General features: G+C 42.4%; 1 protein-coding gene across 5 annotated transcripts in view; it reads left to right on the top strand.

Annotated features, from left to right (window-relative positions):
- Window positions 1-14,274, top strand: part of LOC309339329 (uncharacterized protein) — a 33,358-nt gene continuing 19,084 nt past the window's right edge. The window contains exons 1-4 of one of the 5 annotated variants that reach the window (XM_081857548.1): window positions 1-542; window positions 792-919; window positions 6,574-6,640; window positions 12,439-13,116. In XM_081857548.1, the coding sequence (XP_081713674.1) occupies window positions 851-919; window positions 6,574-6,640; window positions 12,439-12,653 (351 nt within the window). In that variant the 5' untranslated portion in view covers window positions 1-542; window positions 792-850 and the 3' untranslated portion in view covers window positions 12,654-13,116. Of the gene's footprint in view, window positions 664-791; window positions 933-5,513; window positions 5,606-6,573; window positions 6,850-12,438; window positions 13,117-14,274 lie in introns of those variants that run through there. The other 4 variants (XM_081857547.1, XR_014155182.1, XM_081857549.1 and 1 more) reach the window with 4 other exon arrangements.

Genomic DNA, 14,274 nt, shown 5'->3' with positions numbered 1-14,274 from the left:
TATCCAATATACCATTTCCATTCTTTTATAAAAAGTTTGTCATCTTTATTTCTTATTCTTCCGGTAAGTTTCGCCATTTCTGCATATTCCATAAGTTTTTTTATCCATCCTTCCTTTCCTGGGACTTTCACTTCTTTCCATTTTGGGGCAAGCAACATTCTTGCTGCCGTAGTCACATACATGAATAAATTTCTATACAGCTTGGGTAGTTCTGTCCCTATAATTCCCAAATAATGCCCCTATAATGCCCTGTATTATTATTCATCATTCACATTGTTATCAGCACCAGAATGAGATCATAATGGCCAATCTCTCTCCTTCAGGTGGACAACATCAGCACGAGGACATAATGACCAGTCTCTCTCCTTCATTGGCCACTATCAACATGAGGTCACAATGGCCAGTCTCTCTCTCTCTCCTTCAGGGAGGCAGCATCCTTATGAGGTCACAATGGCCAGGAGAGGGTCAGAAAAAACCAGATCACAGCAGGCTGTGTGTGCAGATGGTAGAGGCAAGTGTTGCCTGGCACCCCAGATTCAATGGTGAGCCTTCAAAGTGCAATAACCATCTCTCTCCTTCATTGGCCACTATCAACATGAGGTCACAAAGGCAAGTCTCTCTCTCTCTCTTTCAGAGAGGCAGCACAATTTCTACACAGTTTAGGTACTTCTGTCCCTATAATTCCCCTTTTGGAGAGCTTCTGGGGTTTTTGTGTGTGTGTTTTTACCAACGTTATTTTAAACATCCTTTTTCATTTCATTATATATCATTTCCCATCTGAACAATCATAGCCTTGGAGTTGGCATAGTAAATCTCTTCACTTTGCGGCCAGTGTCCCGGTTGCAGCAAAATGGCAACGACACAGGATGCAGGAATTGCTTCACCACCCAATTCTCCCCACTGCGACTACCCTGATAAGGTAGGATTTCTCTGTAAGTCATTTTTTTATTTTTTAATAGATTTTATTAAAGTTTTATAGGTTACAGAAAGAAAAATAGAAAAAGTTAAACAAACAAAGCACACAAAAAAACCCCAAATCCAACCTTTACATAACTTTCTTTCCTTTGCTTATTTCCTTGACCTTCTCACACCTCCCTTTTTTGTATTCTAGTTCAATTAAATATTTCAGCAAATCCTTTCCATCTTTGTTTTTATTCTAAAAATTTATCTTGATATACTATAATTTTACATTCTCCTCTTTCACTAATTACCAATCCATTTTTACTTAATCCTTTATAACATTTCTGCTAAAACCACACAGCTTCATTCCAACATCCTTCTAACATTCCTTAATTTTACAATGTTTCTGTAGATAAACTTTAATTTTTTTCCAATCTTCTTCCACCGACTCTTCTCCCTGGTCTCGGATTCTGCCGGTCATTTCCGCCAGTTCCATGTAGTCCATCACCTTCATCTGCCATTCTTCCCGGGGGGGTAAATCTTGTATCTTCCAATACTTTGCAATAAGTATTCTTGCTGCTGTTGTGTGTAAGTCATTTTTTAATTCATTACTTATTTTGCATGCGAGGGCCTAATGTGGCAGAGCTCACTTTTCCCCTTCTTAATTGGCTCTTCAGAATCAGTCCCCCAGGGCTGAGGGAACTTTTCCACCTTCTCTTCTGAGACCAAATGCAGGTGATGGGCAGGATCAGAGACAAATGTGGGCAGAGCAATAAATGTGAAATTTACCCTAGCGTAGTAGGCTACTTGTTAGGCATCTCCTCAAACACACCCTCTATCTCCAATACAGGCAAGTGAGAAGCATTGTTAGAGGTCAACGACACATTGGAGCTAGGCCTATTCTGGGATCAAATCAGAAGCGGGATGGCTTTCATAATTCCAGGACCGTCCCTGGAATATTGGGTTTGCATTTGGATCCTGCGTGTGAAACTCCCATCCCTGCTATAATTCATCATCCTTAATTTCTGACTGTTTGGCTTACATGTCGACCGTCCTGGAGCCATGCAAACAAATTATCTGCTCCATCTTTAGTCAAAGTGGCCAAATTCAATTTAGCAAAGATGAAGGGGTCACTCTCAGTGGACAACAATTCATATTTTTGAGAGTTAGCCAAAGGAAATAAATAAAGTTCAACTTTAGCTATCTGAAAGGCCTCGGAGACATGCAAAGCATTTGACTAATCAGAAGCTAGGAATGCTGTTTATGGAGGGATGCAGTGACACGAAGCTACCGTGGTAATATGACAGAGTCTCTCTCTTCCTCTGTCCACAGCAAAGGGTGTTGTCCTCTATTCCTCCGGTGAATTCCCCATGTCCACCTCGATCGGGGTGGGGCAGACATCCAGTTGCCTGACATTTTTATGTGACCTTACTTGATTCCCACTTCCTGAAACAATATTTGAATCGAAATGTAGCAGTGCTACAAAATTCGCTCTTCTCTGATTTTTACAATGCCCTTCTCTCTCTCTCTCTCTCTCTCTCTCTCTCTCTCTCTCTCTCTCTCTTAATAATCTTTATTAATTTAAATTACACACGTATACAAAGAATTTACAACCTCATACTACAAAAAGAAAATTAAAGAAAAAAGAATTAAGAAAAAAGAAAAGAAGAAAATACAGAAAAAAGAAAGAAGAAAAAGTAGATTTACGTGCATAAAAAAACTTAATCTTCCTAATTAATACTTAAATAAACACTCAAATAAAACAGACTTCTGACAAAATGAGTCTTCCCTTTTGCGGGCGCGGGTGCTGAAGCGCAAACACAATCCGGCCCACAGAGCGATCTCCGCAGGAGTAAACCGGCACAGGAGAGTTAAACCTTGCCAACCCCTGATATTGAGAGATACTGCTTGCAAAAATGTGTATATCAGAAGAAATGAAAATGCATAATAAAATGCTGGCAAATTGTTGTATTGGCATTATTATTATTATTATTATTATTATTATTATTATTAAAAAAGAAAAGCAATACAGAAATGCCGAGAACTTAAGACTGGAAAAAAATGAGAAATTGAGAGAAATCAGACTGGATAGTTGTTGTTGTTGTTGTTGTTGTTGTTGTTGTTGTTGTTGTTGTTGTTAGAATTTATATACCGCCCTAAACCCGGAGGTCTCAGCGCAGTTCACAGAACAAAATCAAAATATAAAACCCAAATATATATAATCGAAATAGAAACAACAACCCAATAACCTGCCCACCCCCGCAAAAACCCCACATTTTAAAAGGGCATAGGATGTTTAATCAATCCCTACAACCAGGCAGTGGAGCCAAATATGTGACAATTGCTGTGAGGGAGGGAAAAACTGAGGTGTACGTGGGTTCCCATGAGGCAAGACACAGTGATTACAGCAAGAACCTTTATGGAACTAACAGAACTGGACAACAGAGGCAAAGCAACTGCTTATATACATTTCTGAAGGCCTGGGCCACTCCCACTCCCTACGTGATTGGCTGTCTAAACTTCCAAGCTGCGAGTCATTACTCAGATTTTAAGAGCCAATGGCAGAGGCCCAAATCCTGAAATTGGATATCGGAACACAGGAGCTCAGAATCCTTGGTCTAGACTCAAGCTCAGGCAAACACAGACCACTGAATACTAACAAAAACCTTGAGACCAGCCAATTGATTTGGAGATGAAGTTCCTTCCTGGACTCAAATATGGCGACCAAAAAGATTGCATAGCAAGGTCATTAGCAAAACAATAAACCACACACACACAAAAAATAAACCACAGAAGTGAGGATGGGAGGGTGGGAGACCAAAAAGCTGACTGCAGTGTCAGGTGAGGAACTGAGGCCTCCTATGATTGACCAATTATTGTGGGTGGGTAAACCTGAATTTCCCCATGGCCAAAGGGAGGGAACATCTACCATTGGCCGTTGGGAGGGATCAAAATGGTCTGACACTGATAGTGAGTTGTGTGGTGCCACAACTGCCACCCACAACTCTTCACACAATGAGTGTAACACAAAGCCAGATTCTCATGGTCCATTGTACAAGCAAGCTTCGTTCCAGTTTGTCCCACTGTTTCAGCCTTTCAGGGTTTCGGTCAATGTTGCGTCTGGAGAACGAATGTCACCCCCGTGCATTGCGCAATCTTTAAGCGCTGATGTATACATAATTTTTTTTATTTTATGTATGCGACAACAGCCACATGGATGTTGCTAGCCCAGAGATGGAAAGAAGAGTCCCTACCAGAGAGGAATGGCAAACTAAGCTGATGGACTACGCCTGGTGTAGGCAAACTAAGGCCGGGGGCTGGATGCGGCCGAATTGCCTTCACAATCCGGCCCGCAGACGGTCCGGGAATCAGTGTGTTTTTACATGAGTAGAATGTGCCTTTTATTTAAAATGCATCTCTGGGTTATTTGTGGGGCCTGCCTGGTGTTTTTACATGAGTAAAATGTGTGCTTTTATTTAAAATGCATCTCTGGATTATTTGTGGGGCATAGGAATTCGTTCATTTCCCCCCCAAAAATATAGTCCGGCCCACCACATGGTCTGAGGGACGGTGGACCGGACCACAGCTGGAAAAGGTTGCTAACCCCTGGACTACGCCGAAATAGCAAAACTGACCGGAAAGCTCAGGAACCAAGAAGACTAAAACTTTAAGAAAGAATGGGGGGGAAATATGATTTATTTAGGAGACCACTGTAAGCAGATGAAAACATTAACAGGATTCTAATAACACTTGTAATGTAACATACACTATAGACAATATAGAAAGATATAAAATATAAATTATGAAATAATATGCAGTTGAAAATGTTGACAATAGGACCCAGGGAGGGGGTGGTGGGAAGTCTCGAGATTCAGAGAATCTCTATATATGGATATGTATTTGGTATTGTTACAACTTTACATTTGGAAAATCAAATAAAAACGATTTCAAAAAACAAACCAACGCTGATGCAGCTGCTTAGCAGAGGGAAAACGACACGCAAGCAAAGCGGTACTCATAAATAACCTGCCATCTTTGAAAAATTAAACGGAAGCCTCCCAGTTGACCTTTGGCCTCTGGTCTTTCGTAAAGGTGGCTGGGCAGGATGGCCAATGGAGACAAATCCACAAGCGCAAAAATCAATGCCGCTACTTAAAAATCCTTATGAAATACATCGGGACAGAGATGCAATATATAATTAATTGATTAGCCCCAAGAGATCGTTCAACAGAGCCCAGCACACATGAGCAACATCAAATTTAAGTGATGAAAGATGTAGCATACAGTAGTGTGGGAGGGACTTTTTACTGGGTGGGTTGGACACCCAGTAACACTCTGCCTTCTTGTTGATAACCATCCTACAAGCCAACTGTTAGATTTTCATTTTTAAAAAAAATGAAATAAAAAAATGCTACTTATGTAGGCCAGCAATTTCCACTTTAGACCAGGCCAATGAGCAGCCAAAGAACAGAAATAAGAAGACTCCTATGGGATCCACTATTCCACAGCTGGAGCCAAGTGTGGAGAATGATTCATGGTTTTGAGCCTTGACTTCTCACTGGATTGGCTACGGAACAATTAACCATAAAACGAAATCGTGCTTTTTCTTCCAGAACACTTTGAGGCAAAAGAACATCTTCAACAGCTTGCCCTCAGAGCGTACCACACAACTTGTGCAATAAACAGCAACGTTGGTTTAAAAGGGGTGGCGCTGTGGGTAAAACCTCAGCACCTAGGACTTGCTGATCACATAGTTGCCTGTTCGAATCCCCGCGGCGGGGTGAGCTCCCGTCGTTCGGTCCCAGCTCCTGCCCACCTATCAGTTCGAAAGCACCCTTAAGTGCAAGTAGATAAATATGTACCGCTTTATAGCGGGAAGGTAAACGGCATTTCCGTGTGCTGCTCTGGTGCCAGTTCGCCAGAGCAGCTTTGTCACGCTGGCCACGTGACCCGGAAGTGTCTGCGGACAGCGCTGGCTCCCGGCCTCTAGAGTGAGATGAGCGCACAGCCCTAGAGTCTGTCAAGACTGGCCCGTACAGGCAGGGGTACCTTTACCTTTACCTTTGCCGCACTGAGACAGGTTTATTTTTTATATAAATTTATTTATTTGGTTTTTCAAATTAAAGATTTATAATCACATATCCAACATACATCATAAAAACAAGAGTCCAAAGAATCTTCTGGACTTCCCCCCTCCCCTTTGTGGGTCCTATTGTTAGTCATTCCCTCCTGCATCTTTCATAATAATCCAAATCTTTTACATCTCCATAATGTCCAAAATTCAACATTAAACTACAAGTGTTATTCCAATCCTACTAACGATTTTAGCTATTTGCAATGGTTTTTAAGATAGATTATAACTTTTCCCCATTCCTTTTTAAATGCTGGTCTTCCTGATTTCTGATTCTTCCAGTCATTTTTGGATTGCAGCATAATCCATCAATTTAATCTGCCATTCTTCTCTGGAAGGGACTTTATCTTCTTTCCATCTCTGGGCCAATAATATCTGCACACCCATGGTCGCATACATACGGTAAATAGCATTTTCTGCTTCCTTGGGATTTTGGCACCTAGAATTCCTAAAAGAAAGGCTTTGGGGTTTTTTATAAGAAAAGGTTATTTTAAACATTTTTTTCACTTCATTATATATCATTTCCCAAAATTCTTTTACAGTTGTACCTTGGAAGCCGAATGCCTTGGTGCCCGAAAAAATCGGCTCCCAAACCATCGAAACCCAGAAGTGAGTGTTCCAGTTTTCAAACGATTTTTGGAAGCCAGATGTCTAGCTCGGAAGCCTCGCTTTGGTTTTTGAACGGTTCCGGGAGTTGAACAGACTCCCAGAACGCATTCTATTCAAAAACCAAGGTACCACTGTACTACCTTGCATGTCCACCACATATGATAAAAGGTGTCTTCTTTTTCCTTACATTTCCAACATATTTGTGTACCTGTTTTATACATTTTTGCTAATTTAAAGGTAAAGGTACCCCTGACAGTTAAATCCAGTCATGGACGACTCTGGGGTTGCGGCACTCATCTCGCTTTACAGGCCGAGGGAGCCAGCATTTGTTCGCTTCCACAGACAGTTTTTCCAGGTCATGTGACCAGCATGACTAAGCCGCTTCTGGCGAACCAGAGAAATGCATGAAAACGCTGTTTACCTTCCAGCTGGAGCGGTACCTATTTATCTACTTGCACTCTGTGCTTTCGAACTGCTAGGTTGGCAGGAGCTGGGACCGAACAACAGGAGCTCACCCTGTCGTGTGGCCTCGAACCACCGACCTTCCAATCAGCAAGTCCAAGTGGCGCAGTACTTTAAACCACAGCGCCACCCATGTCCCTTATTTTTGCTAATTTACTGGGAGTTAAATATCAACAGTACATCATTTTCATATAGTTGCACTGAGACAGGTTTAGAACTGCAAGATGAAAGGGTTTTTCTGTTTTTGTTTTTGTTTTGGGTGGTGGTGGGGGATATCATCAGAAGAAATAGTTACAAGGTTTGATGCATGAAATGATGTTTGTGAAAATATGCTTCATTAAATGTTCTGAATGCATAGCCCTTCGAAATGTCATAGTTGGGTAGCTGAAAAAAGGAGGGCATGTCGAGGTCACCCCCAAATAAATCCCAATTAAGACAGAATTTTTGTTTAGGTTTTTGGCATAATTTTGGCCACAACTTTATTAAAATACATAAATGTGATAAGGAATTGGTTCCGACTATCTGTCCCCGCCTCAGGACAGAAGTGACTTCCGGATTCCTTTAACGGAATTCCCTTGCAGCAGCAGCATTGGAGGGGCAGGCACCACCAATTCTCACCCCTCCACCAACCAATTTTTTAACCAATGCCTAACCGCAACCTTACAAGTTGTGACGATTTGCTACGCAGTAGGCAAAAAACAAATGGCACCAGCCAATCATCCAAATGGACAAAATTCCAACCAGGCCCCTGCAGACGACCCCATGACAGGCATAGCAAGGTCAACGCAATAGCCCCAAATTAGGGAGGGTGGGTGGGTGATCCGATGCACGCAGCAAAAGAACAGAGTCAGTGCTGCGTGGCCTGATTTTATAACCTTTGGTCCGTCCCACTAATTGGCAACATCAAGATTTTCCCAGTAACCCAACAGCCCAATCACTGCAGATGGTCATCCAAACTATCCCACCCAGCAACAGAGGGGTGGCCTGTCAGACCCCACCGCAACACGTGCTCTCCATGAAGGAGAACACGCTTTGTATTTTTTTTTTCCAATAGATTCTTATTGAGATTTTAAAGGTTACAAAAAGGAAAAATAAAGAACATATTTAAACAGAGGAAAAAATAAAAATACAGAACAATACAAAAACAAAGGAAAAAAACTGAAAAAAGATGCAGATAATTAAAGAAAAAAACAACACAAATCAATCCTTTACATAACTTTCTTTCCTTTGCTTATTTCCTTGACCTCCTCACACCTCCCTTTTCTGTATTCTAATTCAATTAGATATTTCAGCAAATCCTTTCCATCTTTATTTCTATCCTGATGATTTATCTTAATATACTATAATTTTACATTCAGTTCTTTCACCAGTTAACAATCCATTTTTACTTAATCCTTTATATCATTTCTGCTAAAACCACATTACTTCATTCCAACATCCTTCTAACATTCCTTAATTTTACAGTGTTTCTGCAGATAAACTTTAAATTTCTTCCAGTCTTCTTCCACCAACTCTTCTCCTTGGTGAGAACACGCTTTGTAATATATAGAATAATAATGAACATCTCAGGACTCCGACCCCCTTCCCTTACTCTTGAAAGGCTTTCCAAGAATATCCATACGGTCAAGGTTTATGCTCTGTTTCCAAAATAAGGGATCATGTGCCTTTGTCTCAACATTCTAAAACAAATGTTTAAATCTAAATGGATTCTATTTGGGCACAGCTGGAGTTTATATGGATCAGCTTACGGAATCAGGTCCTGCGTTTCTTGACACACTGCTACATTTCAGTCAATATTTAGTCAAACCTGATCCCAATTTACTACAAGAAAAAAATAAATCAGCCAGGAAGTTTTAAGGAGAACATACTTGTGTCTGAAACGTCTACCCATGCCTTCGCTCTCATAGGGTCAATGCAGGACTTTCCCATTATTATCATTATTAGCCTTTGAATGGTGAATTTGTAGTGCTTATGTGGCTTCCTTGGTTCACTGGGCAGTTAAAGCTAGAGGTGAGTCATTTAAGGCACATTTGATGCATTGCCAAAAGGACGTTGGAGGAGATTTGATGCTCTCAGGGCTGGCCCAAGACATTTTGGTACCTGAGGCTGCTGCCTGAGGCAGTTGCCTCACCTTGCCTTATGGGTGAGCTGGACTTGGATGCTATCCATTTTATTACATATTGTTCTGACGTATGTTCATATAGCTGTGGCCTATCGAACCAAATCAGCTGGGGGAAAAGTTACACAATGTCAATATGAGGTGTCAGATGGATTATTGCCATTCCTATCCTACGATCCAGTATGACAGCAGCCGTGCTCTGGAACAATTAAGATCAATCAGGCACCTTTGCTGAACTGTTTTCGATGCCTCATGAAAACCTCTTTTGCTCCAGCAAGCCTACCCAAACATGTAATTTTATTATACTTGTTTTTAAGTTCTGTTGATTTTATCTACAGTCGTGATCATTCTGTTATGTCTACTGGTTTTTTACAAAGAGTTTGCTCATTTTGTTGGTATGTTTTCGATAAACATTTTACACCGTTAACTTCGTAGGGTTTTTAAATTTATTTATTTTACTAAGGAGTTTATACGTTTTGCTAAATAAATAAACCTTCATAATATGCATGCTCCAGAGGCTTCAGCTCGTGTCGGTCCTACTCTGTCTCTCTCGCCACACAGTGAACAAGGGCACTGCTAGGACCGGCAACAAACAGGACACAGACTCCACTAGAAATTGGTTCTAAACAGTGTTTTCTGTGTTTGGCATCCTGTTAAAGTGCTGAGTTGTGAGAGAAGTTGTCATATACTCTTATGCTAGCTGGTGATGGGTAAAGGTAAAGGATTTCTGGACAGCTAAGTCCAGTCAAAGGTGACTATGAGGTTGCGGCGCTCATCTCGCTTTCATGCCAAGGGAGCCAGCATTTGTCCACAGACAGCTTTCCAGGACATGGGGCCAGCATGACTAAACCGCTTCTGGTGCAACTGGACACTGTCACGGAAGCCAGAGCGCACAGAAATGTCGTTTACCTTCCCACCACAGCGGTACCTATTTCTCTACTTGCACTGACGTGCTTTTGAACTGCTAGGTTGGCAGGTGCAGGGACAGAGCAACAGGAGCTCACCCTGTCATGGGGATTCCAACCGCCAACCTTCTGATCAGCAAGCCCAAGTGGCTCAGAGGTCTAGACCACAGTGCTACCCAAGTCCCTACTGGTGATGGGTAGGGATGCAAGAAAGCACCAATATTTTTCTTAGAATCATAGAATTGGTTGGAAGGAACCGCGATGATCATATAGTTTAAGCTCCCCACAATGCAGGAATCTCAACTCGAGCTTCCATGACAATGGCCATCCAACCTCTGCTTTGTCGTATGCAGTGCTGTTTCCCTTCCACTGCAGCTCACTTTCCAACAAAGACTACAATATTCGTCTTGCTATCTGCAGAGGCGGAATTTTAATGTAAGTTGATTACTTTATCATTACGTGATTCCATACCATTCATTTCAATGCAAAGGAAACAAGATGCAGATAGGGAGGGGAGCCATCATTTATGTATCGTTGGTGGACTGGAAACAATAGGGAACAACTACAGCAGGAGTCTAGGCTCAGCTAATATTTATTTTATTTGATGCTTCACCTTTGTATCCCACCTTTCGTCCAAGGAGCTCAAGATGGTTTACATGGTTCTTCCCATTTTTACTTCTTCACGTCTACCCTGTGAGGTAGGTGTGATGGTTCTAGGGGTTGCTCGTGCGTAAGCCAGTGCAAACACCTGGCTGTATTGCCTGAGTGAACCTTTTCTGTCTGGACAGCCACTCACCCGTGGCTGTCTCAATCGCTGGCAGAATCCGTCAGTGGGCGTTTCTTAAATTTCTTCCAGCAAAGAAGCTCTTTGACGCCTAGTCTCCTCCTACTCTCTCTGCGCGAAAACCTGCGCAAGGAGGGCGTGGGCAGCGGAGGACCTCTACTCTCCCCGCTGGTCCCCGGCAAGGAGTCATGGGACCGCCTCGCCGCTTCCCCCATCTGCCCCCCTTCTCCACTGGTGCTACGCTGATTCTCTTCCCCAGAAGAGGGGCTGCCTCTCCCAATCATGGGACGCTCTCTGGAATCCCTCTGGATTTTGCTCTCTCCCTCCGGCACTGATGGCAGTTCCCTGACAGTAGGTTAGCCTGAGAACAAGGGACTGGCCCAAGATCATACAGTGAGCTTTACAGATGAGTGAGGATTGATCTCTAACCTCCAACAACAGGACTGTACAAGGGTCCCCAATTATAAAATCATAGAAAACGGGACATACGTAGCCGCTCCAGCAGCATATCTCTATTTCCTCACATCCAGAAATGAAAGAAGGGCTTTTACTCTTGCTAGAAGCTCAGCCTTGCCCTCACCAGTTCTGGAAGGCTCCTATAGAAGGGTCCCGTATGCACAGAGACTTTGCGCCTGCCCATTAGGGGAAATAGGAAGCCTTGAACATATATTTTTTAGATGTCCTTATTATGTTGAGATTCGTAGGGACACCATCGATCCTTTGCTGAAGAGGCTCGCCAATCTTTCAGACAAGTCTAAATTTGCCAGTGTGGTGTAGTGGTTAAGAGCAATAGACTCGTAATCTGGGGAACCGGGTTCGCGTCTCCGCTCCTCCACATGCAGCTGCTGGGTGACCTTGGGCCAGTCACACTTCTTGAAGTCTCTCAGCCCCACTCACCTCACAGAGCGTTTGTTGTGGGGGAGGAAGGGAAAGGAGAATGTTAGCCGCTTTGAGACTCCTTCGGGTATTGATAATGCGGGATATCAAATCCAAACTCTTCTTCTTCTTCTTAATTCTTTTCTCTTAGGCAACGATCATAAGACGACCTGTGCCCAGATTTGTAGGCACAGATCATCCTCTAGAATAAAACAGCTTACTAGGGAAATGCTAAAGTTGCCCTTTGGGGCACCTCAGGTTCAATCTCAGCTGTACGGGTGTATGTATATATCTCAATTTTAACGCATGAGCTATTGCTGCAATCTGCTCCGATTGTATATTTTATCTTTATGAATGCTGTTTTTATTGTGTTATGTTATATGAGCTGGTCTTTGACCATAATAAATTATCTGTCTATCTAAATTATCTATCTCTAGCCTCCAAGGTCCTAATCCTGCACTCAAGCCCCATTGGGGTCAGCCCTTGATTTTGCTACCCAACCTCCTTCAATTTCTAGCCTTGCCACCATTCCTATCTTCGCCAAGAAATAGTATGATAGAAGATGCACTTAAGGGTGGTTGTGGCTGGTGCTGTCTCAAAGTTCCTTGAAGCTTTGGTAATGTTTGCTTCATGCTACACTCCTTCATTGCAGGACAAACGAAAATGGAAAGCCCCATTTTAGTTCTAGATAAATTATGTCAAATGTTTGCACTTTGGCAAGGAATGTGCAGGCACCTCTTCGCATCATGCTTCGCTGTGTCGGGCTATCAGGAGCTGGCAAGCACAGCCTCTGCTCCTCAGCTATGTAGGAATGCAGGATTGTCAGATTTCAATCAAGAGCGAAAGCCAGCCAGGACCTTCAGCTAAAGTAAACCTTGAGCACTTAATATTTAATACAAAAACATCCTGTCCTCTTAGACTGATTCACCTTCAACAAAGTACAACTTTGTCTTCGGAACAAGGAGATTACAAGAAAGAGGGCTTAAACTTTAATGGAATATATAAAACAGTAAATGATTAAGTTCCAGGTGGTGAGCGCATTCTGATACCATGTGAGAATCTCACCCTGGCCATTGGATTGACACTGACTGACGTCACGTGTCACGTTTGCATGCTTTCAAGCTGACAGTGCTTCTCAGAACTGGAACAGAACCAAAGTAGATGCTATCCTACGTATGCAGGGACTGGATGGGCCAAACTATGTAGAAGCCATTTTGTCAAGCAAGCCGTGTATTTATTGTTGTTGTGTTGTTTTGAAAAATCAGCAGGATACTTACTGCTGCAGTCCCACCTAGGGGTAAGTCCCACTGAATGCAGAGGGGCTTTCTTCTAAGTACAGTGGTACCTCAGGTTAAGAACTTAATTCGTTCCGGAGGTCCGTTCTTAACCTGAAACTGTTCTTAACCTGAAGCACCACTTTAGCTAATGGGGCCTCTTGCTGCCACCATGCCACTGCTGCACAATTTATGTTCTCATCCTGAAGCAAAGTTCTTAACCCAAGGTACTATTTCTGGGTTAGCAGAGTCTGTAACCTGAAGCGTCTGTAACCTGAAGCGTCTGTAACCCAAGGTATCACTGTAGATGTTTATGGGACATAGGGGAAAGCTTCGGAGAAAACTTGCAGTGAGTCTTGGCCCAATACATCTTGAAAATTACCGTAGAAGACGCTAAATGTCCAGTGAGCCAGCTTCTGAGCAGATGTCTAGATTTGAATCACCAAACCTAAATCTACTTTTCAGCATTGAACATGGCAGTTAGGAAGCACCTTAAAAAATTTTATTTGCTGCAGACATACGATTAGAAATGTGTTTTAAACAAAGATGCATTTTTGAGTGTAGCTACCTTTGGCAATTTGTTGGGTGGGTGGGGACAAAATGAAGCCCCACCCACCCTAAAGATCAGAGGGGTGGATGTTTGGAGGGGTACTGTACCTTAGCTTTCCTAAATTTACAGGTGGCTGAAGGTTTTTGGGAGTTTCCTCTGGCTTTTAATAATCATTAAAAATGAAAATGAAAAAGCACCGCAACACCCACAGGCTCCCTCCATTCCTGGCTGGCCACATTTTGCATCCCATCACATTGCTCTGAAAGCATTCCAGGAAGTAGAGCTGTCAGAAAGTTGCAGAGGGACAACTTGCAGTGAGTGGTACAGAGTTTCCTTTTCAAGTTTTCTTTATTTTCTTTTTTTAAAGTAAGAAATCATGAGACAAACCATCAGCCACCTGGTAAGATTAACCCATCAGCCATGGCACGTAGAACTCACAAAGTGCTGCCTACACACACATACATGCATGAATATATACAGTGCTTTTTCTGGGGGTACGCAGGGGTATGCATACCCCAAAACATTTTGTGAATCTTTCTACTTTTGTCTATTTACTGCATTTATTTTTCCATTTGAACTATAAAATGGTGGTTTTCTTGAGTCAAAATGAGAGTACCCCTCAACATTTTTAAGAAAAAATAAAAAGCACTGCATATATGTGAAA

This window comes from Podarcis erhardii, assembly GCF_964252035.2.
Source record: "Podarcis erhardii genome assembly, chromosome: 3".
Classification (NCBI taxonomy): domain Eukaryota; kingdom Metazoa; phylum Chordata; class Lepidosauria; order Squamata; family Lacertidae; genus Podarcis; species Podarcis erhardii.
Note: the sequence above shows the minus strand (reverse complement) of the source record. Positions and strands in the feature narration are given on the sequence as shown.